Below are 27911 nucleotides of genomic sequence, written 5' to 3'. Positions count from 1 at the left end.
CTAACTGCCGATACCCTCGCTGGATCGGCCAGGCATCACCGGGGCCCCCGCCACGCCGCTACAGCCCAGCAGTCTGTGCTTCAGCAGATTGCTGCGCATGCTTCAGTGCTGGCACGTGCGAGTGCCAGTGTATCAGCCAACCAGGGAGTGCCTGTGCTCTGTCAGGTTGGCAGCACTGTCACTCCTCCACTGCAGCTGTCACCACCCGTAGGACAGACTGCTGCCGCCCAAGTAGAGTTGGAGCAGTCAGCAGCCGGGCCCTCCAGGCCCAAAGCTGGTCCAGGCCGTCCCCCAAGGGCATCTGCCGTCTCACCATCTGACCCTCAGCAGCCTTCCCCCAGCCTTGCTGCAGCCACTGGGGTCCCATTGAGGAGGAGCTGCAGGGCGGGAAGGGGCCAATCGCGGAAGCGAGGCGGATCACCCTCGCAGGCGCAAAAGAAGGTGTGGCAAAATGTTTTTTTTATATATGAAGGCCGAGAATGTTGTGTTTGTTTTTTATATGAAGGCCGACAATGTTGTGTTTGTTTATTATATGAGGGCCGACAATGTTGTGTTTGTTTTTTATATGAAGGCCGACAATGTTGTGTTTGTTTTTTAAATGAAGGCCGAGGATCATGATCATTTTTGTTTAACTGTTTTTTTCATTTTCTCAAGGTTGTGAGGGCCACTTATGTGTCTGGCTGTTTTTGGGGGGGTTTCTCAGAATTTGTTTGTCATGCGGGAAGGGCACAGAGTTTGTAAAATAAAAAATTTTCTTTATTCAGATTGTCCATGTTTGCACTTTGAACTATTTGTTGCTTTGACCGGCTGAGGGTTTGCGGAGCGGCTCCATTCATGTTCTTTCATTGGCACAAGCCATTCCCTGAGAGGGAGCCTAGAACCGAGTTGCAATAATCTGCCGACGGATGGCCTTTACACTTTGTGCCTCCCTCCCGTCTTGGTGCTCCTCCTCCTCCTCCTCCTCCTCTGGTGGTCCTCCAATGTCTGCTGGCGGTGGCTGAGTCCTGAGGATAGCCAGGTTGTGCAGCATGCAGCACACTACAACGAAATGGGAGACTCGCTCAGGCGAGTACTGTAGGGCTCCTCCGGAATGGTCCAGACAGCGGAACCGTTGCTTGAGCACGCCGATTGTGTGCTCACTGATGTTCCTGGTAGCTTGATGGCTGTCATTGTATCGTTCTTCAGCAGAGGTGCTGGGCGCACGGAGCGGGGTCATCAGCCAGGTGCACAAAGGATAGCCCTTGTCCCCGAGAAGCCAGCCTCCTGGGTGAGCCGGGGCTTCGAAAATGTCTGCCACAGAAGTCTGGCGCAGGATGAAGGCATCGTGGCTACTGCCTGGAAAGTGGGCATTGACAGCTAGTATGAGCTGCCTGTGGTCACACACCAACTGGACGTTGAGCGAATGGTAGCCCTTCCGGTTGCGGTAATCCTCGGCATTCTGTAGAGGTGCTCGCAAAGCCACATGCGTGCAGTCAATAGCGCCCTGGACCATGGGGAAGCCCGCTATTCGTGCAAATCCCATTGCATGCTCTTGCTGCTTGTCCAGGGTCATGGTGAAGGAGATGTACTGACGTCTCCTTCTGAAGAGGGCATTGGTCACCTGGCGGATGCAGCAATATACCGCGAACTGGGAGATATTGGCAACGTCACCAGTAGCATATTGGAAGTAGCCGGTGGCATAGAAGTTGAGAGCCACCATCACCTTCACTGCCACCGACAGAGATGTCCTGCTCCTCAGCTGTGGCTGCAGATCTCTGCGAAGCAGGTGGCAGATCTCAGTGACCACCTCCCTTCTGAATCGCAGCCTCCAAACACACTGCTCCTCAGACATGTTCAGATATGAGAACTGCTGGCGGTATACCCTGGGTGGGTAAGGCCTCCTGTGCCGACGCCTGTTGGCCCTTCTCCGTCTGGCCATGACTGGCACTCTCTCTTGGCGTCTCTGAGCCCTTTGAATGCAATGCAGAAAGCCAACGTTTCCACCCATTGCAGCCCCAATTATATGTGGCGACTCAAGGCTATGGCACTGAAAGTTAAATCCAACTGCAAAGCTCTGGCCTGAAGCCAGAAGTACCTGTGCAAGCGCTGAGTCAAAGCAGAAAGCTCTCTCCCTTTGTCTCTCTCCAAATATCTCTCTCTCACACAGAAGGAGTGGAACAAAATGGCTGCCACAAATAGTGCAGGAAGAGTCCCCTTTAAATAGCGTCCTCCGTGCCCCGAAGCGACTGGGAACCGTTCCCTTCAACCAGTCGCTGGGGGCGCCAGGCACACAGAAGGGGGGCGCCACTGAAATTACGGTTCGGGCCGCACCAAGGGCGTTGCACCATGAAATGACGTCAGGATCTGCATGCGCAGCTGAGCGGGCGCTGCGGTTTTGCGCCGCCGCTAAATCTTGACTGAAGTTCGCGAGAGGCGCAGATCACGCCACGCCCGGGCGCTAGCCGCTTCGCGCCCCACTTCTCCTCCTCCTAAGGCGCGAGCGGCTGGCGCTAACAACTGAATTTCTAGGCCATACATTCCAACACCATGCTAGTCTGCTTTGCTTTTTTCCTCCATCTAATTCCTGCTCTTTCTACACTATTCTTTATTCTGTTTGTCTCTCCTAGTTTACATAGAAACATAGAAGATAGGAGCAGGAGTAGGCCATTCGGCCCCTCGAGCCTGCTCCACCATTCAATGCGATCATGGCTGATCATCCAAGTTCAGTACCCGGTACCTGCTTTCTCCCCATACCCCTTGATCCCTTTAGCCTTAAGAAATATATCCAACTCCTTCTTGAATATATTTAATGAATTGGCCTCAACTGCCTTCTGTGGTAGAGAATTCCACAGGTTCACCACTCTCTGGGTGAAGAAATTCCTCTTCATTTCTGTCCTAAAAGGCCTACCCCTTATCCTTAGACTGTGACCACTGGTTCTGGATTCCCCGACCATCGGGAACATCCTCCCTGCATCTAGTCTGTCCAGTCCTGCCAGAATTTAATAAGTTTCAATGAGATCCCCTCTCGTTCTTCTAAACTCCAGTGAGTACAAGCCCAATCGACCAAATCTCTCCTCATACGTCATTCCTGCCATCCCAGGTATCAGCCTGGTGAATCTTCGCTGAACTACTTCCATGGCAAGAATATCCTTCCTCAGATAAGGCGACCAAAACTGCACACAATACTCAAGATGTGGTCTCACCAAGGCCCTGTACAACTGTAGCAAGACATCCTTGTTCCTGTACTCAAACCCTCTCGCTATGAAGGCCAACATACCATTTGCCTTCTTAACCGCCTGCTGCACCTGCATGCTTACCTTCAGCGACTGGTGCACAAGGACACCCAGGTCTCATTGCACTTCCCCTTCTCCCAATCTATTGCCATTCAGACAATAATCTGCCTTCCTGTTTTTGACACCAAAGTGGATAACCTCACATTTATCCACGTTATATTGCATCTGCCATGCTTCTGCCCAATCACCCAACCTGTCCAAATCATCCTGTAGTTTCTTGGCATCCTCCTCACAGCACACACACCCACCCAGCTTTGTGTCATCTGCAAATTTAGAGATATTACATCTAGTTCCCTTGTCTAGATCATTAATATATATTGTGAATAGCTGGGGTCCAAGGACCGATCCCTGCGGTAGCTCACTAGTCACTGCCTGCCACTCGGAAAAAGACCCATTTATTCCAACTCTTTGCTTTCTATCTGCCAACCAGTTCTCTATCCAAGTCAATACCTTGCCCCCAATCCCATGTACCTTAACTTTACACACTAATCTCTTATGTGGGACCTTATCGAAAGCCTTCTGAAAGTCCAAATACACCACATCCACTGGTTCTCCCTGATCTATTTTACTAGTTACATCCTCAAAAAATTCCAGTAGATTAGTCAAGCACGATTTACCTTTTGTAAATCCATGTTGACTTTGCCCGATCCTGTCACTGTTTTCCAAGTGATCTGCTATTACATCTTTTATAATGGACTCCAGCATTTTCCCCACTACCGATGTCAGGCTTACCGGTCTGTAATTCCCCGTTTTCTCTCTACCACCTTTTTTGAATAGTGGGGTAACATTAGCTACCCTCCAATCCATGGGTACTGTTCCAGATTCCATCGAATGTTGGAAGATGATCAGCAATGTATCTACTATTTCTAGGGCCACTTCCTTAAGTACCCTAGGATGTAGATTATCAGGCCCTGGGGATTTATCGGCCTTCAATCCCATCAATTTCCCTAACACCATTTCCCTACAAATACGGATTTCTTTCAGTTCCTCCCTTTCAACAGACCCTATGTTCCCTGACATTCCTTTGTGAAGACAGAACCAAAATATGTATTTAATTGGTCAGCCATTTCTTTGTTCCCCATTATAAATTCCCCTGATTCTGACTGCAAGGGACCTATGCTTGACTTCACCAATCTTTTTCTCTTCACATATCTATAAAAGCTTTTACAGTCAGTTTTTATGTTCCCTGCAAGCTTACTCTCATATTCTATTTTCCCTTTCTTAATTAATCCCTTTGTCCTCCTTTGTTGAATCATAAACTGCTCCCAATCCTCTGGATTACTGCTTTTTCTGACCAATTTATATGTCCTCTCCTTGGATTTTATGCTATCCCTAATTTCCCTTGTTAGCCACTGTTGAGTCACCTTTTCTGTTTTATTTTTATGCCAAACTGGGATGAACAAATTCTGTAGTTCATCCATGCGATCTTTGAATGCTTGCCATTGCCTATCCACCATTAACCCTTTGAGTGACATTCCCCAATCAATTCTACCTAATTAGCGCCTCAGACCATCATAGTTTCCTTTATTTAAATTCAGGACCCTAGTCTCTGAGTCAACTACTTCATTCTCCATCTTAATGAAGATTTTGATCATATTATGATCGCTCCGACCCAAGTGGTCTCATACAACAAGATTGCTAATTAATCCTTTCTCGTTACATAATACCCAGTCTAAGATGGCCTGATCTCTGGTTGGTTCCTCGACATATTGGTCCAGGAAACCATCCCGTAAACACTCCAGGAATTCCTCCTCCACAGTATTGTTACTAATTTGGTTAGCCCAATCTATATGTAGATTAAAGTCACCCATGATGACTGCTGTGCCCTTTTTGCACGCTTCTCTAATTTCCCTTTTAATGCCATCCCCAACCTGCGCATTACTGTTTGGAGGTCTATATACCACTCCCACTAACGTTTTCTGCCCCTTGGTATTTCTCAGTTCTACCCATACAGATTCCACATCATCAGAGGTAATATCCTTCCTTACAATTGTGTTAATCCCTTCTTTAACCAGTAATGCTACCCCACCTCCCTTTCCTTTTTGCCTATCTTTCCTGAATATTGAATACCCCTGGATGTTGAGTTCCCAGCCTTCGCCACCCTGGAGCCATGTTTCCGTAATCCCAATCAAATCATATTCGTTTACCTCTATTTGCGCAGCTAATTCATCCACCTTATTACGAATGCTCCTCGCATTAAGACACAAAGCCTTCAGGCTTGTTTTTTTAACGCTCTTAGACCTATAAGAATTATTATTTACTGTGGCCATGTTTGATTTAAACCATTGATTTCTCTGACTGCCACTTTTGTTTTTCTCCTTCCTGTCTTTTTCTTTTATCCTCGTTTCCCTTTCCGATGTCCCCCCGCTCAGGTTCCCAAACCCCTGCCATTTTAGTTTAAACCCTCCCCCAGAGCACTAGCAAACACTCCCCCTAAGACATCGGTCCCGACCCTGCCCAGGTGCAAACCGTCCGGTTTGAACTGGCCCCACCTCCCCCAGAACCGGTTCCAATGTCCCAGGAATTTGAATCCCTAGCCACGTATTCATCTGAAATATTCTTCTATTTCTACTCTGACTAGCACGTGGCACTGGTAGCAATCCTGAGATTACTACCTTTGAGGTCTTATTTTTTCCTATGTACCTTGTCCCTCTTCTCTGCTGCTACATCCTGGTTCCCCGTCCCCTGCCAAATTAGTTTAAACCCTCCCCCACAGCACTAGTTAACCTCCCCGCAAGGACATTGGTCCCAGTCCTGTTCAGGTGCAACCTGTCCAGCTGGTACAGGTCCCTCCTGCCCCAGAACTAGTTCCAATGCCCCAGGAATCTGAAGCCCTCCCTCCTGCTACACTTCTCCAGCCACACATTCACCTGCACTATCTTCCTATTTCTGTAGTCAATAGCACGGGGCACTGGGAGTAATCCAGGGATTACCACCTCAGGTCCTGTTCTTTCATCTTTTTCCTAGCTCCTGAAACTCTGCCTGTAGGACTTCAACGCATTTCCTACCTATGTCATTGGTTCCAACATGGACCACGACTTCTGGCTGTTCTCCTTCCCCTTGCAGAATGCCCTGCATCCGTTCAGTAATATCCTGTAACCTGGTATCAGGGAGGCAACACACCATTCGGGACTTACGTCTGCAGTTACAGAAATGCCTGTCCATCCCCGACTATCGAATCCCCTGTAACAACTGCATTTCTACACTTTCTTGTGCCCCCTGTGCAGCCGAGTCTTCCAAGTAATGTGGAATTGCTTCTGACCGCACTTCCCTGAGGTGTCATCACTCTCGCTGGTATTCAACACTGAATACTGGTTTGTGCCTGTTCCACCTAGTGTGCCTGGTGGTCACCCACTCCCTCTGCTCCTGAACTCTTTGTAGCTGCGGGGTGACCACCTCCTGAAATGTGCTATCTACAAAACTCTCAGCTTCCCTTATGCACTGTAGTGATGCCAGCTGCCCCTCATCCCCATCTCCTCCTTTGGCACCTGGTTGGGTATTAAGGTCTTTGCTCTTATGAAGATTTGCTTGAGTTGGGTGAACCACTTGGCTATCAGGGTTTTTTGGCTGGATTTTCCTTTAGTAACCCAAACAAAATGGGCAGGATAGCCACCTCAATTTTCCTCTCCCCACCCCTGCCAGGACAGCGGCTGGCCATCCTTTCTCCACCGGGTACATGTAAAAGCTGGCTGAGAGGCAGGGCTTGGCAAGCCACCAGATTTTCCTTCTTACCACTGCTGTCTCCGCCATCTCCAGGAACTGCCAGCAGAAGGGTGATGTTTGTCCTTGGGGTAGTGGTGGTAAAGCCTCTAAGTCATTGAATGGAGGGAAATGGGCTACTTGTGGCATCTTCTCCCTCCACATAGGCCTCAACCAACTAACTTTATAGGCCTAGGAATTTTCAGGGCTTTTTCACCCCTTTAAATCCTCTCCGCCTCTTCAGGTGCTGCAGTAGTGATTTCATTGCAACATCACTTCAATTTTCCTCGCATGCTGTGGCCCTGGATACCCGACCCCTGACCCAGGAAAATGGTCAAGGTTATGTGGGGTCAATGGAAGTTCCTGTAAAACAGGTGCGGCCTCAACACATTTCTTGACCTTAAGATTTGTGTATTTGGCTAAAGAAAATACCTAGATTTATATAGCACCTTTCAGAATGTCCCAAAACGGTTCACAGCTAATGAGGCACTTTTGAAGTGTTGGAAGACGACAGAAATAAAACAACAGCTTATGAAGGATGCCTACCTGGTGTATTCAAAGCTGATGAGAGACCACTGGATGTGGAACACATTATCACTGACAATATTAGGTTTGCTGTCTTTCACCAAAAACTTGAACGTGTCCATAGTCTTTTGAATCTTGTCTTCATTTAAAATGTAGCAGACCAAACCCAAGTTAATATCCTCTACAAGGAAATAAATTTACACATAAAATATACAGAATTAAAGCCATGCCCTTCACAAATGTTTTCAAAACTACTGATGAAAGTCGTTACATTTGCACAATACTTAATGGAGCATCATCGTTTTGAAAAAGGCCCAGAATTTGCACGGGCCTTCCAGCGTACTCCTGGCTGAAGACCATTGGGTGTACAGAGGGGCCGGGACCTTCCTTAGTCCCCGGAAAGTCCAGAAGGGTTAGAGAGGGCACACATCTTAAACATAAACTGTGATGTCAGACCCACAGATTTTCAGCCCCCAAAAAAACAACAAGCCTTGACACAATGATATACATTGTGTTGAAATATATCATCACATCATTTGCATGTGAGAAATATCACACATGATTCTATTGACTCTCCACCCCAACCAAAGCTAAATTATTTTTTCATTAAGACACCAGACATTTAATTCTTGATGCGTTCCTTGTGAGTCATTTTCTGCTGATAATTGTGTCACATCCACACCAAACAAAGAACACATAAATTAGTTTAAGAATAGGCTAGAAAAGTGGTTGAAGGAAAGGGAAAATGAAGGAATACAGGCCTCCACCTATAAAAGGCTCTCGTCAGGTTTCATTATGCTGACAGATTGGAAGGAAAGTCATTTTGCAGCGCTTCACTGGCTTCAGTGCTGAGCAGCAGGGATGTGGTTGAAGTAGGCATGGATGAGGCTCCTGCCTGTCAGGTTGGCGCTGATCTGGCCCATCTAACTCCCTCCCCATCTATAATGACCCAGAAGTGAGAAAGCCTAGGCATCAACTTAAGATAATCACAAAAAGAATTAAAGTGAAGTTTAGTTAAAAAAAACTATTTACATAGTGGGTTAAAATGTTGAATTTACTGCCACAAATCATTGGAGCAGAGTCCATAAGATCATTTAAATGGGATTTGGATAATTTTTTTGGAAATATATTATAAATAAAGCATGGACTTCAAAAGGGACAGTCATACTTGATCAACCTTACAAGAGTAGACAATGGCAATGTAGTAGATGTAATATATTTGGATTTTCAAAAGGTCTTCGATAATATACTGCATAGTAGACTCATGACTAAGGTAAAAGCATGTAGAGTCAGGGGACAAGTAGCAGAATGGATAGCAAACTGGCCACAAAACAGAAGAGAGAGTAGGGGTGAAGGGTAGCTACTCAGACTGGAAAAAGGTGGTAAGTGGTGCTCCACAAGGATCAGTGTTGGGACCACTGTTGTTCACCATTTAGATAAACGATTTTGACCCAGGAATCAGAAGTATAATTTCAAAATTTGTGGACAACACCAAATTGGGAGGTATAGTCAATACTGAGGAAGAGTGTAGCAAATTACAAAATGATATTAGTAAACTTGCAGAATGGGCATGTAATTGGCAAATGAATTTCAATATAGAAAATTGTGAGGTAGTGCATTTTGGTACGAAGAATAAGGGGGTCACATACTCCTTGGAAAATAATAGTCTCGTAGACTTGTAGTCTAGTAGAGGAGCAAAGGGATCAAGGGGTACAGATATACAAATCATTAAAAGTAGTGACACAGGTTAATAAGGCCATAAAAAAGCAAGCAAAGCACTGGTGTTCATTTCTAGAGGGATAGAATTGAAAAACAGTTATGTTAAACTTATATAGAACCTTGGTTAGACCACGCTTAGGAGAGTAATGTGCACATTTCTGGTCTCCATGCTATAAAAAGGATGTAGAGTTACTAGAGAAAGTGCAAAAAATATTTACAAGGATGATACCAGTACAGAGAGGTTATACCCATTAATAAAGACTGAACAGGCTCTTTTCTTTAGAAAAGAGAAGGCTGAGGTGTGACTGGATAGAGGTTTTCAAGATTGTGAAAGGGTTTGATAGGGTAGACGTAGAGAAGATGTTTCCACTTCTAGGGAGACCAAAATTAGTGGCCATAAATATAAGAAAGTCACCAATAAATCCAATAGGGAATTCAGGCGGAACTTCTTTACTCAGAGCATGGTTAGAATGTGAAATTAGTTGAGGCGAACAGCATAGATGCATTTATAGATAAACACATGAGGCAGAAAGGAACAGAAGGATGTGCTGGTAGAGTTAGATGAAGAGGGATGAGAGGAGGCTCGTGTGGAGGATAAACGCTTGCATGGACCAGTTAGGCTGAATGGCCTGTTTTTTGTGCTGTAAATTCTATGTAATGTGAAGAGAAATATTAAAGGGTATGGTGAGTGAGCACGGGGGAGGATTGGACTAGGTGGCTTATAGTGCATACTTGATAGGTGGAAGAGCCTGTTTCTATGCTGAAGCATTCTGTGGGCTCGAGTTTCTGCTGATCTTTACCATCTGTGCAAGTGCTGCTAGATGTGCACATCCACCCACCCATTTCCTGGGGTAAGGTTATTTGTATTTTTTTTGGCGGGTTACTGCTGGAGATCCATCAGGATTGAGTGGATGTATCTGTGGGAGTAGAAACTTAAGTGCTGCTATTGGATTTAAAGGCACAGAGTGCCCAGGAGCAGGAAACAAGCTGAAGGATGTGACGACAAGGGAACCAAGTAACTGAAGAGCTGTGAATTTTTCTGATGTGGAGATGGAGGTGCTCCTTGAGGAAATAAGAATTAGGAGGTTAACTTATTTTGGTCTCGGGGCGGATGGGAGAGGCTATCCCCGGCAATGATAAGAGCACAGCGGAGCGAGGCTGCAGTGACTGTCAGAGCCACCTCAACAGCACCTGGACAGCAGTGCACTGCAGGAAGAAGGACAATGACCAAGATGCACAAGGTAAGTGATGTCTTATTCTCCATCCACTTTAAATGAAGAAGTCACTGGTACTACTCTGTCTATTTCATCATGTTGCTCAGCATCCCCATCACACAGGAAGAAGCCTCCAAATTCACTCCCACAGCAAACCACGTTGTGAAGACTATCTTAAGATGAATACATCATGACAGTTGCTGGTATAAACAATCAGCTTTGTATGCTACAGTGTAGCGCTATTATCTTAAACAGCCAACTCTGTTTGTTCATGAGGATGAGCAGGAATAATGCACAGGAACTCACCTTGTGTGAATGTCATTAGAGGGATTCCAGGCCTTAGTTTGGTCTCCAGGTGCCCATGCTTTGGTTCTGTGGTAATCTCATAAACCAGCTGTCTGTCTTCAGTGTCAGGATCCATGGTCAATAGTTCCCTCTTAGTGATTAGGTTGATGGCCTGAATTGGAAGGATCATCATTTCACAGCATTAATATAGGTGAAAGAATATAATGTGTATGAATTATACAAATCTTGGTATGAAAATGCATATTGATCTAGATACATTAGTGCAAATAAATCTGTGTACAATAATTTCTGAGAGTTGTGTTACAATAATTGCCGGGAATTTCCTCAGTCCTCCTCCTGCCCTAACTTCAGCAAACAATCAGCAGAAAGTCTGTTTAGATGCATAAATGGGATTCCCATTGAAATTGTACCAAAGTTAATGGGGCAGAACAGGAGAAGCTCCAAGAAAATTCCCGGTGTATCTGTTTAGAGCAATGGGCATATAATTAGAGTTCTTCCTGCAGTTATGCCCCAGGAATTCCATTTTTCTGTGAATATATGTGTGTGGTTAAAATAGAAAACATAGCAAAACTAAAAATATGGAATAAAACCATTTCAAAATAAGTTTATATATTAAAGTTGTCAAGAGAAGAAATTTAAAGGAGACATGTTTCTGCTGTCAATATTATTCAAATCATTGTTAGGTTTGGGGGAATCATGACTGTGATCCCGAGCTAGGAAATCTCTTTGTCCTGTTAGGCCTGGCAATAGTCATCTGACATGTACTACGCAGCTGCACAGGACTTGAATCACTCATGAGCAATTGTGTAGGTAGTGCCCGTGGGTGCTCTAAATCCTATATTTAGTGGTTTGCTATCAAGTAATCCTTTTGTACCACAAGCATAGTATAAAAAGATAATACAATTAAAATTGAATCCTATTGTTTTTAGTGTGTGTGTATATATATATATATATTAGGGCTGTCAAGCAATTAAAAAAAATCTTGCAATTAAAAAATTTAATCTCTGTTAATCTTGGTTTTAATCACAAATTTAATTGCTACAATTACTGTGTTCACCTCATTCAAGTTTGTTTTATTACTGATGCTATTATCATTCAAACCCTGAGTTTATTTGATGGCAGCGACTGCTCCTAACCAAGTTGAAGTAGTTGCGCATGCGCAGTCCAAGTGTTTTTTTGGTTGATCGCTTTGCGAATCACGGGCTCTGTGAAAAAAATCCAGCAACGAAGCTGGCTCTGTGAAAAAAAGCCGGGGACAGAGCGGACTCTGTGGGACAAAGCCGGGAATGGAGTGGACTCTATGGGAAAAAAGCAGAAATATCATCGATATCAGCTTCCAGAATAATGCGCAGTACGCTTCTGCGCAGCTTCCGGTCATTGGCAGCAGTCACTCCGTTATTTGATTTGGCAGGTGAATTAACACGTTGGAGACAGCAGAACTGTTTTTTTTCTTGGAGAGAGGGAGCTGAAATACGCTGTTTATGATTGCATTGCATCCAATAAAGAGACATAAGCACATGAAGAAGGCATAAATTATACTAATTGTAACAATCAGTGTTTAAAAAGTTTAAACCGTACTTGGAACTGTTCAATTGTTTTTGTTTGTTTTAAACTTATTGGTCTAGAAATTCAGTTGTTAGCGCCAGCCGCTAGCGCCTTAGGAGGAGGAGAAGTGGGGCGCTAAGCGGCTAGCGCCCGGGCGTGACGCGAACTGTGCCTCTCGTGAACTTCACTCAAGGTTTAGCGGCGGCGCAAAACCGCAGCGCCCACTTAGCTGCGTGCGCAGATCCTGACGTCATTTCATGGTGCAACGCCCTTGGTGCGCCCCGGACCGGAGCTTCAGTGGCGCCGCCCTTCTGTGCACCTGGCGCCCCCAGCGACTGGTAGAGGGGAACAGTTCCCAGCCGCTGCGGGGCGCAGGGGATGCTATTTAAAGGGGACTCCTCCTGCATTATAAGTGGCAGCCATTTTGTGGCAATCCTTCTGTGTGAGAGATGGATATTTGGAGAGAGTCAAAGGGAGAGAGCTTTTTGGTTTGACTGAGTGCTCGCACAGGTACTTCTGGCTTCAGGCCAGAGCTTTGCACTTGGATTTAACTTTCAGTGCCATAGCCTTGAGTCACCACATATAATGGGGGCTGCAATGGGTGGAAACGTTGGCTTACTGCATTGCATTCAAAGGGCTCAGAGACGCCATGAGTGCCAGTCATGGCCAGACGGAGAAGGGCCAACAGGCGACGGCACATGAGGCCTTACCCACCCAGGGTATACCGCCAGCAGTTCTCATATCTGAACATGTCTGAGGAGCAGTGTGTTCGGAGGCTGCGATTCAGAAGGGAGGTGGTCACTGAGATCTGCCACCTGCTTCACAGAGATCTGCAGCCACAGCTAAGGAGCAGGACGTCTCTGTCGGTGGCAGTGAAGGTGACGGTGGCTCGCAACTTCTATGCCATCGGCCCCTTCCAATCCGCTACTGGGGACATTGCCAATGTCTCCCAGTTCGCGGTACATTGCTGCATCCGCCAGGTGACCAATGCCCTTTTCAGAAGGAGACGTCAGTTCATCTCCTTTCCCATGACCCTGGACAAGCAGCAAGAGCGTGCAATGGGATTTGGAGGAATAGCGGGCTTCCCCATGGTCCAGGGCACCATTGACTGCACGCATGTGGCTTTGCGGGCACCTCTACAGAATGCCGAGGATTACCGCAACCAGAAGGGCTACCATTCGCTCAACGTGCAGTTGGTGTGTGACCACAGGCAGCTCATACTAGCTGTCAATGCCCACTTTCCAGGCAGCAGCCACGATGCCTTCCTCCTGCGCCAGACTTCTGTGGCAGACATTTTCGAAGCTCAGGCTCACCCACGAGGATGGCTTCTTGGGGACAAAGGCTATCCTTTGTGCACCTGGCTGATGACCCCGCTCCATGCGCCCAGCACCCCTGCTGAAGAGCGATACAATGACAGCCATCAAGCTACCAGGAACATCATTGAGCACACAATCGGCGTGCTCAAGCAACGGTTCCGCTGTCTGGATCGTTCCGGAGGAGCCCTACAGTACTCGCCTGAGCGAGTCTCCCATTTCGTTGTAGTGTGCTGCATGCTGCACAACCTGGCTATCCTCAGGACTCAGCCACTGCCAGCAGACATTGGAGGACCACCAGTGGAGGAGGAGGAGGAGCACCAAGACGGGAGGGAGGCACAAAGTGCAAGGGCCGTCCGTCAGCGGCTTATTGCAACTCGGTTCTAGGCCCCCTCTCAGGGAATGGCTTGTGCCAATGAAAGAACATGAATGGAGCCGCGCCGCAAGCCCTCAGCCGGTCAAGGCAACAAATAGTTCAAAGTGCAAACATGGACAATGTGATTTAAAGACATTTTTTTACTGTGCAAACTCTGTGCCCTTCCCGCATGACAAACTAATTCAGATAAACCCCCCAAAAAACAGTCAGAGACATAACTGGCTCTCACAACCTTCAGAAAATGAAAAAAACAGTTAAACAAAAATGACCATGATCCTCGGCCTTCATATAAAAAACAAACACAACAGTCTCGGCCTTCATAAAAAACAAACACAACAGTCTCGGCCTTCATATATAAAAAAAACATTCTCGACCTTCATGTATAAAAAAACATTTGGCCACACCTTCTACTTTTTCCCCTGCGAGGGTGATCCACCTCGCTTCCGCGAGTGGCCCCTTCCCGCCCTGCAGCTCCTCCTCAATGGGACCCCAGTGGCTGCAGCAAGGCTGGGGGAAGGCTGCTGAGGGTCAGATGGTGAGACGGCAGATGCCCTTGGGGGACGGCCTGGACCAGCTCTGGGCCTGGAGGGCCCGGCTGCTGACTGCTCCCACTCTGCTTGGGCGGCAGCAGTCTGTCCTACGGGTGGTGGCAGCTGCAGTGGAGGAGTGACAGTGTTGGCTGCAGGAATGCTGCCAACCTGACAGAGCACGGGCACTCCCTGGTTGGCTGATACACTGGCACTCGCACAGGCCAGCACTGCAGCATGCGCAGCAATCTGCTGAAGTACAGACTGCTGGGCTGCTGCGGCGCGGCGAGGGCCCCGGCGATGCCTGGCCGATCCAGCGAGGGTGGCAGCAGTTAGTGCCCGTGTGGCCCTGATCTGTGTCTGCATCAGACCAGCCAGTGAATGCAAGGCACGACTGAGCACTTGGCTGGAAGCCGCCTGTGCTGCCGCGAAGTCCTGCAGACTCCTTGCCTGTGCTGCACTGAATTCTTGCAGACTCCTGGCCTGTGCTGCCCCGAATTCCTGAGCACTCCTTGCCAGTGACTCTATGGAGTCAAGCATCCTTGCCACTGCAGCCATGAGCTCAGTGTGCCTGCGCTCAGCCTGGGCGCCCATTTCACCAAGGAGCCGCACCTCCTCTGCACTCACCGTAGCAGGACTGGAGGCCGCACTCACCCTCCGGGGAGAAGGCCGCCGAGCTTCCCCACCCCTCCCGCATTGCTGCAGCCCGCTGGGCCCCGGAGCTTCACTCTCCTCAGACCCTTCCCCCTGCTCCCCTCCAGGGAAGACGTGTCACCATCATGGCCATGGGCTGCCTCGGCTGAGGGTGGCACTGATGGGCCGGCTTCCTCTTCCTCCTCCTCGAAATCAGAATCACTGACAGTGGCAGCTTGAGGGCCCGCCTCCTCACCTGGCGAATCAGCATCTGAAAGCAGGGAGGCACAACAGTTGCTTTAGAGTGCGGACAGGGCGGCAGTGAGGGAGGCATGAGTGCTGCTATGAACTGCATTGGTTCGAGAGTGGCAAAGGATGCTGGTGTGAGGCACAAGTGGAAAGAGAGAGGTCATAAAGGTGATGACCTTACCATTGCTGTCCAGAACAGGGTCGACATCTCCACTGGCGACGGGGCCAATCAGCCGGTCTGCCATAATGCGCTCCACACGCTGCTCCAGGTCACTGAGCTCTTTGAGGTCAGGACGGCCTCCCCCGGTCCGTCACTGCTGCCTGCGATTGTGGGCCAGCTTGCCCTGCAAGAGAAAGGACGGCCTCTAAGTACACTGTCAAGCCCTGATCTTGCCTGCACTGCTTCCCATGGTGGAATAGCCCTGACAGTGTCAAGCCCTGATCTTGCCTGCACTGCTTCCCATGGTGGAATAGCCCTGACAGTGTCAAGCCCTGATCTTGCCTGCACTGCTTCCCATGGTGGAATAGCCCTGACTGTGTCATGCCCTGATCTTGCCTGCACTGCCTCCCATGGTGGAATAGCCCTGACAGTGTCAAGCCCTGATCTTGCCTGCACTGCTTCCTATGGTGGAATAGCCCTGACAGTGTCAAGCCCTGATCTTGCATGCACTGCCTCCCATGGTGGAATAGCCCTGACAGTGTGTAAAGTGCTGAATGTGCAAGTGGTTTTCATGAGAGTCCCATAGCTCTTGGATGAGGGCTGGGCATTGGGGCTTTCAGGTCCCTTTGGCCAGAAACTGAGGTGCACATGCAGGGATGAACAGGATAGTGGAAAGGGTACTCACCCTGACAACCTGAGTGAGGTCGTTGAACTTTTTCCTGCATTGAAGTGGAGTCCTGGCAACCATGCTGTTGGTGGTCACCCTGTTTGCCACCTCCCTCCAGGCTTTTCGGTATTCGCTGGGAAGCGGCCTCCTCCCACTGTCAGGGAAGAGGACAGGTCACCTGCGCTCTACTGCGCCAACCAGCAGCCTCAGGGCACCCTCGCTGAAGCGCTCCGCTTGCTCCCTAGCCTTCTGCATGGTCGTGGGTGTTGAAATGATGATCCAGCGATGGTCAGGCCTTGCTTCAGGGCTGCAGTGTGCAGGGCGTGGCAGCCAAACAAGTCCACCCTCCCCCTTTAAGAGCTGACCGGCGCCAGCGTGTCTGCCTTCAATCAACAACTCACCGCACCGGTGCTGCGCCCGCCCTCGGTGTTGGCGCCTCGGCACGCCGGCTTAGCGCCTTATGATACTCGTGCATCGCCTGCTTTAGCGCAGCTGCAACCTCTTGGGGCGATGCAACTGAATATCGGCGAAGGTGGCGCTAAGTTGCGCCGGGCGCTAGATTTAGCGACCGCCCGGCTGTAGCGCCCCGAACGTGGCGAGACTGAATTTCTGGGCCATTTAGTCTTCGGCAGCTCGAGAGAAAATGGAAATTAGGGTTGGGAGACAATCACATGTTAGAATCAGCCAATCAGAGACAAATTAAAGACATTTGGATAGATTGGAATAAATGTCGGGATAATTTTTTTAATTCATTCATGGGATGTGGCAAGGCCAGCATTTATTGTCCATCCCTAATTGCCCTTGAGGAGGTGGTGGTGAGCCGCCTTCTTGAACCGCTGCGGTCCGTGTGGTGAAGGTACTCCCACAGTGCAGTTAGGGAGGGAGTTCCAGGATTTTGACCCAGCGACGATGAAGGAACGGCGATATATTTCCAAGTCAAGATGGTGTGTAACTTGGAGGGGATCTTGCAGGTGGTGCTGTTCCCATGCGCCTGCTGCCCTTGTCCTTCTAGGTGGAAGAGGTTGCGGGTTTGGGAGGTGCTGCTGAAGAAGCCTTGGCAAGTTGCTGCAGTGCATCTTATAGATGGTACACACTGCAGCCACAGTGCACCGGTGGTGGAGGAAGTGAATGTTTAAGGTGGTGGATGGGGTGCCGATCAAGCGGGCTGCTTTGTCCTGGATGGTGTTGAGCTTCTTGAGTGTTGTTGGAGCTGCACTCATCCAGGCAAGTGGAGAGTATTCCTTCACACTTTTGAGTAAAATTAAGAGTGACCTAGGACCGTGACGAAAGTGCACTTCCTAAATTCCTGTTGTCTTGTCACTTTTTTGGCTAAACTTTTTCATCAACTTCTGTCATTATAAATTTCTATGTCCACATTTCCTGTTCAATTTTCCTACTTTGATGTCACAATGCACTTGCACACTGTGGCCACTGGGTGGCTCTTTGGAGCAAATCTTTCCGCTCCGTGTCTCAGATCCTCCGTCATCATCTTTTCACCTGATTTTTGAGTTTTTACACTTATTACACGCAACAGATTTCTTTTTCGTCCCCAATACATCTTCTGGTTTACCAATGGCCCCAGTCTCCCATTTCCTTCTTCTCCTGCTAGTGGGCTTTCAGGCACCTTTCCCTTTTTTGTATATAATTACTAAAACTTATCCTGTTAAATAAACTGGATCTCTGTAATGTTAGCATGGCAGATAGTATGTGACAAGAAATGTAACAACCAAAATAAAGATTATTTAGTAATCATTGTTATTAGACAGGATGGTGACATCATTTATAAATAGTTTTTAGCTGCAAAATCATTTATTTGGATGTAATGGTAAACTACGTGTTTCTGTCTGATCCTGCATTTAAGTTCAAAAATGAATAGGTTTTTCCAAGTCCTCCATAGAGAAATATAAGTTACGATCCTTCATTATTTATCTTTGTACCTCATATACAACTGTTTACTATCAATAACTTTAAATCTTACTTATCTATAAATATATACATGCAACAGGTATCCAGTAAGTTGCCATTTAGCAAACCAAAAAGACTGTCTACCCTCATCACTACACAACACTAATCAACTTCTTAGGGTTTTTACCAGGAAAAATGAGAGTCCTTCAGCTCCAGGAGTCTTTGGATGCAAACTGTTGAAAACATCAAAGCTAAACAAAGCCTCTATTTATAGAACAATTCATTTTCCCCCTTCTTGAAAATGGATTTTGTGTGTAGAATTGTTAATTACCGCATGCTCAAAACATAACAGAACTCCACTACTTCACCTGGTATTTATTAGTAAATAGCACTCTCCATGTAATGTCCAAGATTGGCATGTGCTTTTAAAAACATCCAAACCTCTTTATCACAGAAGCTAACTGCAATTAATTGACAGTTCTAATATACATATATAAAATATATATATATATTTATTATTATTACAAGTGTGGAGGATATTCTAATACCCACAATGTCTTTATGTGAAAAGGTTTTAAACAGGAATTTCACTCAATGATTAAAAAGCTGAGCAGAGTCCATTGTAGGGTAGAAAGTATGTGGTCTGAAGAAGAAACCGGTTTGATGGACTAGATAGTCCTTTCTTATTCCATGCTTTCTTATGTTATCGGTCTCAAAAGACAAAACTAGATTTTCACCATAAGCATTAGTTTATCTTTCTGTAGCGAATGTACCAGTTTTGGTGATGTACCATATTGTCTAAAGAAAAAAATACTAGTTTGCCCTGAATCTAACAAGACAACCACTGCCCAATCACTCTTTTACTGCACCAGAAATTACATCAACCAATCATTTAAATATTGCCTCAAACTAACATAAACTGCAAAATTTGCAATGCAAAGCACAAATGTTACTAGTTGTACAAATAGAGCTGTGAATCCTTGTGTTTGTGCTGGAAATGCAGGAAATTGAATTACTTTACTATCCATGTACTCCAGCCACTGTAGTCCCAGGTTGGTAACAATTCTTGGTGTCCCGTCATCCACAGGCAGAATATCAATCTTAAACTTCTGGGGAGCAGCTGTCACAATCTGGTTTCAAATGATCAGAAACAAAATGATGTACGTGGTTAGCAACAACTGCAAATCATCATATAAATATGTCAGTAAGTCACAGTATAGGTTAATTAAACAGGTACACATCTCTACCACTCCATCACCTCTTTCGACCCTTCCATTGCCTCTGTGTCATCAGACTGCTTGTCCAAAGTCTGGGCCAAGGCTCTCCTCCATGATCCCGCCCAAAATGGGCAGTCCCACTACAGCACCGCTGGGATTGGTGGAGGAATCCCACTGGGAGCCTGGCATGCATTTTAGATGAACCCTAACCCAGGAAACTGTGACACGTTTCTGGTGGTGCCGAAGGGGCACACGTTCTGCCCCCACCTCCCCCCACCACACCCCATACTCTAATTATTTGTTAACATTTTATGGGAGAGTCTGGGTATGTCCCCCACCCTCATTGTCAATACTCCTCTCGTTTGTCTGGTTTGATGCCTTCAGCGGAGAGGCAGACCGATGGGATGCTCCCAGGCTGTAGACAGCCAGCAGGAGGCACCAAGGACCCCCCACATCCCCACCCCACCCCCGGCAAGTCTTCATTCTGAAATCTAGAGCCTTCTTTGAAATAATAGCAATATAAATAAATAAATAAAAAGTTGAGTGTAACAGAACTATAAGTGGCTCTCTGACGCAACTCTCAACTTCAATCCCCAGTCTACAGTGAAGGTTTTATAAATGGCCTGGAAATTCTTGGGCTAGGCAGGTGAACAATCAACCTGATCGCTGATGAGGGGCAGGATGAAGCTCACTGGTGGCACTCACTCATCTTGACCAGCCTGCCAATAGTCTCGGGGTGAAATTCGACTTCAGTGGTATCACAAAATGGGTGCTAGCCAATCAGCGGCCCGGTTTGCAGCCTGCCGATTTTCTTTTCGATTGAAATCAATGGAATAGAAAATCGGGCAGGTGTAAAACGGGCTGCCGATTTGCTATCACCCATTTTGTGCTGATGCTGAATTTCACCCCCTCAGTAGCCGGCCTCACACATAAGGAAAATTGGAAGGAGTAGAAAAAATATCAGAAGCTCAAACCCTCAATGCTAAAACCGGGGTTTCTTCAATGTTTCTTTTTTATAAAGTAATACCTGTTTCGTTAGACTAATCATTTCTGATAAGGACTCACCTCCTTCCCAGCCTCTTCAACGATGAAGAAAGGATTGGTCCCATCAGATGCGATGAAAGCAAAGCGATCTTTGAGAGAGTTACTACCATCGTGATTGTAACTGATGTGGTTCTGATAAATGTCATCCATTGTAAATGTGTTGGTCTGGCGATAGTGATGACCATTATTAGTTCGCTCGATTGTCCCATGGCGTGGTGGTTGTACAATGGTAAAGGTCAAAGATTCAGCCTGTGGTGTCAGAGTTTATAGCATTAACTAAACATTCAGATAAGCAGCGCACGTCAACCCAAGCACCCCACCCACCCGCCCCTTCAACCACCATCTGCCCCACCTGTGACTGAGACTGTAGGTCCCGCATTGGACTCATCAGTCACCTGAGAACTCATTTTTAATGTGGAAGCAAGTCATCCTCGGTTCCGAGGGACTGCCTAAGAAGAAGAAGAAGATTACAGTCCAAATTCATTCATTCAAAATATCACATTAGCATTAACGCAAGGGCTAAAGCTGCCGCCCTTACAACAGTGACTATACTTCAAAAAAGTAATTCATTGGCTGTAAAGCGCTTTGGGGCATCCTGAGATCATGAAAGGTGATATATAAAAGCAAGTTCTTCCTTTTATTTCTTTTTAGTTTAGACTCATCGGCGGCAGCAGCGAGAGCGCCCCTGGGTGGAGACTGAGCGCAGAGACCGAGGATTTAAGGAGCAGGGAGAGAGAGCACGGCCCAGACTCATCGGCGGCAGCAGCGAGAGCGGCCCTGGGTGGAGACTGAGCGCAGAGACCGAGGATTTAAGGAGCAGGGAGAGAGCGACCCAGATTCACCGGCAGCAGCAGCGAGAGCGGCCCTGGGTGGAGACTGAGTGCAGAGACCGAGGATTTAAAGGGTGGGAGGGAGAGAGAGTGGCCCAGACTCACCGGCAGCATCAGCAGCGAGAGCGGCCCTGGGTGGAGACTGAGCGCAGAGACCAAGGATTTAAGGAGCAGGGAGAGAGAGAGCAGCCCAGGCTCACCGGCGGCAGCAGCGAGAGCGGCCCTGGGTGGAGACTGAGCGCAGAGACCGAGGATTTAAGGAGCGGGGAGAGAGAGAGCGGCCCAGGCTCATCGGCGGCAGCAGCGAGAGCGGCCCTGGGTGGAGACTGAGCGCAGAGACCAAGGATTTAAGGAGCGGGGAGAGAGAGAGCGGCCCAGGCTCATCGGCGGCAGCAGCGAGAGCGGCCCTGGGTGGAGACTGAGCGCAGAGACCAAGGATTTAAGGAGCAGGGAGAGAGAGAAGTAAAAAGTAATCAAAGTGTGACATCACCAGAAAGCAGGTAAGTGATTGGTTGGTGAGTATTTCTCTCTTTCTCGCTTTTTTCCAAACTTAATTTTTGTGGTTTATAGTTTCTCGGGTCTCTGTTGTACAGTGGGAAGTGCTAGTAAACAAGGGCCCTTGAGTATATCATTTAATTGTAGTGTAATTAGTGGTATTGATTTGAGTTAATTTAATTTGAATTAATAAAGGGTAAGTCATGGCAGCACAGCTTGGCCCCGTGGCATGCTCCTCCTGCACTATGTGGGAAATCAGAGACACTTCCTGTGTCCCTGACGACCACGTGTGTGGGAAGTGTATCCAGCTGCAGCTACTGGCAGACCGCACTGCACTGCGCCGCACTGCAGCGCTGGAGCTACAAATGGATACATACGAGATGCTGAGGACATTGTGGATAGCACGTTTAGGGAGTTGGTCACACCACAGGTAAAGGCTGCACAGGCAGGAAGGGAATGGGTGACCACCAGGCAGAGTAGTAGGCGCAGGCAGGTAGTGCAGGGGTCCCCTGTGGCCATCCCCCTCTCAGACAGATATACCACATTGGATATTGTTGGGGGAGATGGCTTATCGGGGGAAAGCAGCAGTAGCCAACTTCCTGGCACCATGGGTGGTTCTGCTGCACAGGACGGGAGGAAAAAGAGCCGGAGAGCTATAGTGATAGTGTAAGGGGAATAGATAGGAGTTTCTGCGGCCACAAACGAGACTCCAGGGTGGTATGTTGCCTCCCTGGTGCAAGGGTCAAGGATGTCTCGGAGTGGCTGCAGGGCATTATGGAGGGGGAGGGTGAACAGCCAGTTGTTGTGGTGCATAAAGGTATCAACGATATAGGTAAAGAACAGGATGAGGTCCTAAAAGCTGAATATAGGGAGTTAGGAGGTAAATTAAAAAATAGGACCTCAAAGGTAGTAATCTCAGGATTGCTACTCAGTGTCAGAGTAGAAATAGAAGGATTTTTCAGATGACTACGTGGCTAGAAGAATGATGCAAGGGGGAGGGATTCAAATTCCTGGGACGTTGGAACCAGTTCTGGGGGAGGTGGGACCAGTACAAACTGGACGGTTTGCACCTGGGCAGGACCGGGACCGATGTCCTAGGGGGAGTGTTTGCTAGTGCTGTTGAGGAGGGTTTAAACTAAAATGGCAGGGGGTTGGGAACCTGTGCAGGGAGACAGCGGAAAGGGAAGCAAGGATAGAAGCAAAAGACAGGAAGGAGAAAAGAAAAAGTGGAAGGCAGAGAAATCAAGTGTGTAAATCAAACAGGACCACAGTAAACAATAATTCTAAAATGACTAAGAGTGTTAAAAAAACAAGCCTGTAAGCTTTGTGTCTTAATGCGAGGAGCATTCGTAATAAGGTGGATGAATTAGCTGCGCAAATAGATGCAAACGGATATAATATAATATAATTGGGATTACGGAGACATGGCTCCAGGGTGACCAAGGCTGGGAATTCAACATCCAGGGGTATTCAATATTCAGGAAGGACAGGCAAAAATGAAAAGGAGGTGGGGTAGCATTGCTGGTTAAAGAGCAGATTAACACAATAGTAAGGAAGGATATTAGCTCTGATGATGTGGAATCTGTATGGGTCGAGCTGAGCAATACCATGGGGCAGAAAACGTTAGTGGGAGTTGTATACAGACCCCCAAACAGTAATGCTGAGATTGGGGATGGCATTAAACAGGAAATAAGAGACACGTGCAATAAGGGCACAGCAGTTATCATGGGTGACTTTAATCTACATATAGATTGGGCTAACCAAATTAGGAACAATACTGTGGAGGAGGAATTCCTAGAGATTATACGGGATGGTTTCCTGGACCGATATGTCAAGGAACCAACTAGAGATCAGGCCATCTTAGACTGGGTATTATGTAATGAGAAAGGATTGATTAGCAATCTTGTTGTGCAAGGCCCCTTGGGGCGGAGCGATCATAATATGATAGAATTCTTCATTAAGATGGAGAGTGAAGTAGTTGACTCAGAGACTAGGGTCCTGAATTTAAATAAAGGAAACTACGATGAAATGAGGCGCGAATTGACTAGGATAGATTGGGGAACGTTACTTAAAGGGTTGATGGTGGCTAGGCAATGGTAAACATTTAAAGATCGCATGGATAAACTACAGAATTTGTTCATCCCTGTTTGGCATAAAAATAAAACAAAAAGGTGGTGCAACCGTGGCTGACAAGGGAAATTAGGGATAGCATAAGATCCAAGGAGAGGACATATAAATTGGCCAGAAAAAGCAGCAAACCTGACGATTGGGAGCAGTTTAAGATTCAGCAAAGGAGGACAAAGGGATTAATTAAGAGGGGGAAATAGAGTATGAGAGTAAGCTTTCAGGGAGCATAAAAACTGACTGTAAAAGCTTTTATAGATATGTGAAGAGAAAAAGATTGCTGAAGTCAAGCATCGGTCCCTTGCAGTCAGAATCAGGGGAATTTATAATGGGGAACAAAGAAATGGCCGACCAATTAAATACATACTTTGGTTCTGTCTTCACAAAGGAGGACACAAATAACCTCCCAGAGATGTCGGGGAACATAGGGTCTAATGAGAGGGAGGAACTGAATGAAATCAGTATTTGTAGGGAAATGCTGTTAGGGAAATTGACGGGATTGAAAGCCGATAAATCCCCAGGGCCTGATAATCTATATCCTAGGGTACTTAAGGAAGTGGCCCTAGAAATAGTAGATGCATTGCTGGTCATCTTCCAAAATTCTATAGAATCTGGCACAGTTCCCATGGATTGGAGGGTAGCTAATGTTACCCCACTATTTAAAAAAGGTGGTAGAGAGAAAATGGGGAATTACAGACCGGTAAGCCTGACATCGGTTGTGGGGAAAATGCTAGAGTCCATTATAAAAGATGTAATAGCAGAGCACTTGGAAAACAGTGACAGGATCAGACAATGTCAACATGGATTTACAAAAGATAAATTATGCTTGACTAATCTACTGGTATTTTTTGAGGATGTAACTGGTAGAATAGATAAGGGAGAACCAGTGGATGTGGTGTGTTTGGACTTTCAGAAGGCTTTCGATAAGGTCCCGCATAAGAGATAAGCGTGCAAAGTTAAAGCGCATGGGATTGGGGGTAAGGTACTGACTTGGATAGAGAACTGGTTGGCAGACAGGAAGCAAAGAGTTGGAATAAACGGGTCTTTTTCCGAGTGGCAGGCAGTGACTAGTGGGGTACCGCAGGGATCGGTGCTAGGACCCCAGCTATTCACAATATATATTAATGATCTAGACGAGGGAACTAGATATATCTCCAAGTTTGCAGACGACACAAAGCTGGGTGGGCGTGTGTGCTGTGAGAAGGATGCGGAGAAACTCCAGTACGATTTGGACAGGTTGGGTGATTGGGCAGATGCATGGCAGATGCAGTATAATGTGGATAAATGTGAGGTTATCCACTTTGGTGGTAAAAACAAGAAGGCAGGTTATTATCTGAATGGCAATAGATTGGGAGAAGGGGAACTGCAACGAGACCTGGGTGTCCTTGTGCGCCAGTCACTGAAGGTAAGCAAGCAGGTGCAGCAGGCGGTTAAGAAGGCAAATGGTATGTTGGCCTTCATGGCGAGAGGATTCGAGTACAGGAGCAAGGATGTCTTGCTGCAGTTGTACAGGGCCTTGGTGAGACCACACCTTGAGTATTGTGTGCAGTTTTGGTCGCTTTATCTGAGGAAGGATGTTCTTGCCATGGAGGCAGTGCAGTGAAGATTCACCAGACTGATACCTGGGATAGCAGGAATGACGTATGAGGAGAGATTGGGTCGATTGGGCTTGTACTCGCTGGAGTTTAGAAGAATGTGAGGGGATCTCATTGAAACTTATAAAATTCTAACTGGACTAGACAGACTAGATGCAGGAAGGATGTTCCCGATGGCGGGAGAGTCCAGAACCAGGGGTCACAGACTAAAGATAAGGGGTAAGCCATTTAGGACAGAGATGAGGAGGAATTTCTTCACCCAGAGAGTGGTGAACCTGTGGAATTCTCTACCACAAAAGGCAGTTGAGGCCAATTCATTAAATATATTCAAGAAGGAGTTAGATATATTTCTTAAGGCTAAAGGGATCAAGGGATATGGGGAGAAAGCAGGGACAGGGTACTGAATTGATCTCATTAAATGGCGGAGCAGGCTCAAGGGGCCAAATGGCCTACTCCTGCTCCTATCTTCTGTGTTTCTATGTACCTGCCCTATTTTTGTTCCATTGAAATCAATGGAACAGGAGTTGAGTGGATTCCAGAAAGGGTGGACGATCCACTCCGCCAGGTTACCGCCCAGGTGGTACAGTTGGAAATGACCCTCTTCCTGTTATACAGTATTGCTCTTTAACATCATGTATGGGAGCAGACCTTCCTGTTCCTGGGTGTATTGAATCTCCTGGAAGCAGCGCATGGGGGAAAACTGGATGGAGAGAATCTTCTCGTCCATTGATTCTTGGATGGAGTATCAGGCGGATTCCTTTATGGGCTTACTCTCCTCCCATTTAATTTTCCTCTACATGCTGTTTCCAAGTGATCCGATAGGCCCAGTTGCAGGAACAGGAAAATCTGCTGCATATAGGCCCAAAATTTGCAATCGGAAGCTTCCGACCTGTAAAAAATCTACCAATTTACCTGGCGTCTGGGAGGTATGGAGACTTGCGATCCTGGGCCTCTCCGTGGATGCACGGGCAGAGACCCACGTATCCCAGGGGCACCTCCGGGATCACGTGGGCCGGCCCAACCAATAAAAGAAGGGAATCCCTGTGGTAAACCACTGCTAACTCTGTACATGTCTGTGTGGTAAACCACTGTTAACTCTGTACAGGTCCGGGCATGTCTCCGCCCCTGGCTCCACCCCTAAGCCCGGGTATAAAGGTGACTCACCACCCTTCCCCCGGGAGCTCTTAGGATGGATCCACTAGCAGAGGCATGCTCCAGTTCTTAGTCAATAAAAGCCTACTTCGTATAAGTTCAACTCGTAGTCTTTGGTGTTGTTGATAGTGCATCAATTTTATTGACTAAATTTTCGACATGGAGCAAATCTTGAAGCCGGAACGTTTAGACCTGGATCCTCAAGCAGCAGATGCAGCCAATAACTTTGAACACTGGCTGAGCTGTTTCGAAGCCTTCCTGGAGGCCTCCAGCACTAGCGTCACTACAGATGACACGAAACGGCTTGTCTTGAACTCACGGGTGAGCCACCGAGTCTACTCGATCATCCGAGACGCCACAACTTACGCGGCCGCCATCGCGACGCTAAAGGAACAATACGTGAGGCCTGTTAACGAGGTCTACGCCAGACACCTCCTGGCTACCCGAAAACAGCGCCCCGGGGAATCGGGCGCCGAATATTTACTGGCACTGAGAGTCCTCAGCCGGGCCTGTAATTGCAAAGCGGTGACGGCCAAGGAATGCACGGAAGACCTGATCCGAGACACCTACGTAGCCGGCATCAGGTCCAACTATACACGGCAGAGGCTGTTGGAACAGAGGGGGCTCGACCTGCAGAAGACGGTGGCCCTCGCTAACTCGTTAGACGTGGCCCTCCAGAACATGGACGCCTACCCCCCTGACCGGATGGCCACGTGGATGTCACGGGAGCAGCCATCTTGGGACCCGGTAAGGCCACAAGCCGCCAGCAGCCCAACTACAGCTGCAATGACCAGAGGCCAGAAATGCTACTTCTGCGGCCAGGCCAAGCACCCCAGACAGCAATGCCCAGCAAAGGACGCGACCTGCTCCAAATGCGGCAAGAAAGGCCACTACGCGAGAGTGTGCAAGGCGAAATCGACCCCCAATTCCAGCAGCGCCGCGTGTGAACCGTGCAGGCCGCCATTTTGGACCCCACCAACCACGTGTGAGCCGTGCGGGCCGCCATTTTGGGCACCACCAGCCGCGGGGGAGCCGCCATCTTGGACACCATTTCGGGACCAGGCCCCCGGCGCGGGCGAATACTACAGCGACCCACCAACCTCGACGATGGCCTCCATCACCCTGGACCAATCTAGGCCCCATCAACTAGCCAGGTCCATGATGAACGTAAAGGTAAATGGCCATGCCACAAATTGCCTTTTCGACTGCGGAAGCACGGAGAGCTTCATCCACCCTGACACGGTGCGACGCCACTCCCTATCGGTTATGCCCACACGCCACCAGGTCTTTATGGCCTCAAAGCCCCATACGGCGGACGTCGGCGGCTACTGTGTAGCGACTCTG

At 47.7% G+C, this 27911-nt stretch overlaps 1 protein-coding gene across 1 annotated transcript in view; it reads right to left on the bottom strand.

The window, feature by feature from the left end:
- The window catches only part of fras1 (Fraser extracellular matrix complex subunit 1), a 747542-nt gene that overhangs the window by 116753 nt on the left and 602878 nt on the right, over positions 1-27911 (bottom strand). Inside the window, exons 49-52 of the mRNA XM_085963231.1 lie at positions 20393-20620; positions 19127-19240; positions 10736-10886; positions 7518-7677 (exon numbers count right to left, since the gene is read on the bottom strand). Coding sequence (XP_085819357.1) covers positions 7518-7677; positions 10736-10886; positions 19127-19240; positions 20393-20620 — 653 coding nt within the window. The remainder of the gene's footprint in view (positions 1-7517; positions 7678-10735; positions 10887-19126; positions 19241-20392; positions 20621-27911) is intronic.

This window comes from Somniosus microcephalus, chromosome 2 (genome assembly GCF_052327205.1).
Source record: "Somniosus microcephalus isolate GS21.2 chromosome 2, FLI_Smic_1.0, whole genome shotgun sequence".
Classification (NCBI taxonomy): domain Eukaryota; kingdom Metazoa; phylum Chordata; class Chondrichthyes; order Squaliformes; family Somniosidae; genus Somniosus; species Somniosus microcephalus.
Note: the sequence above shows the minus strand (reverse complement) of the source record. Positions and strands in the feature narration are given on the sequence as shown.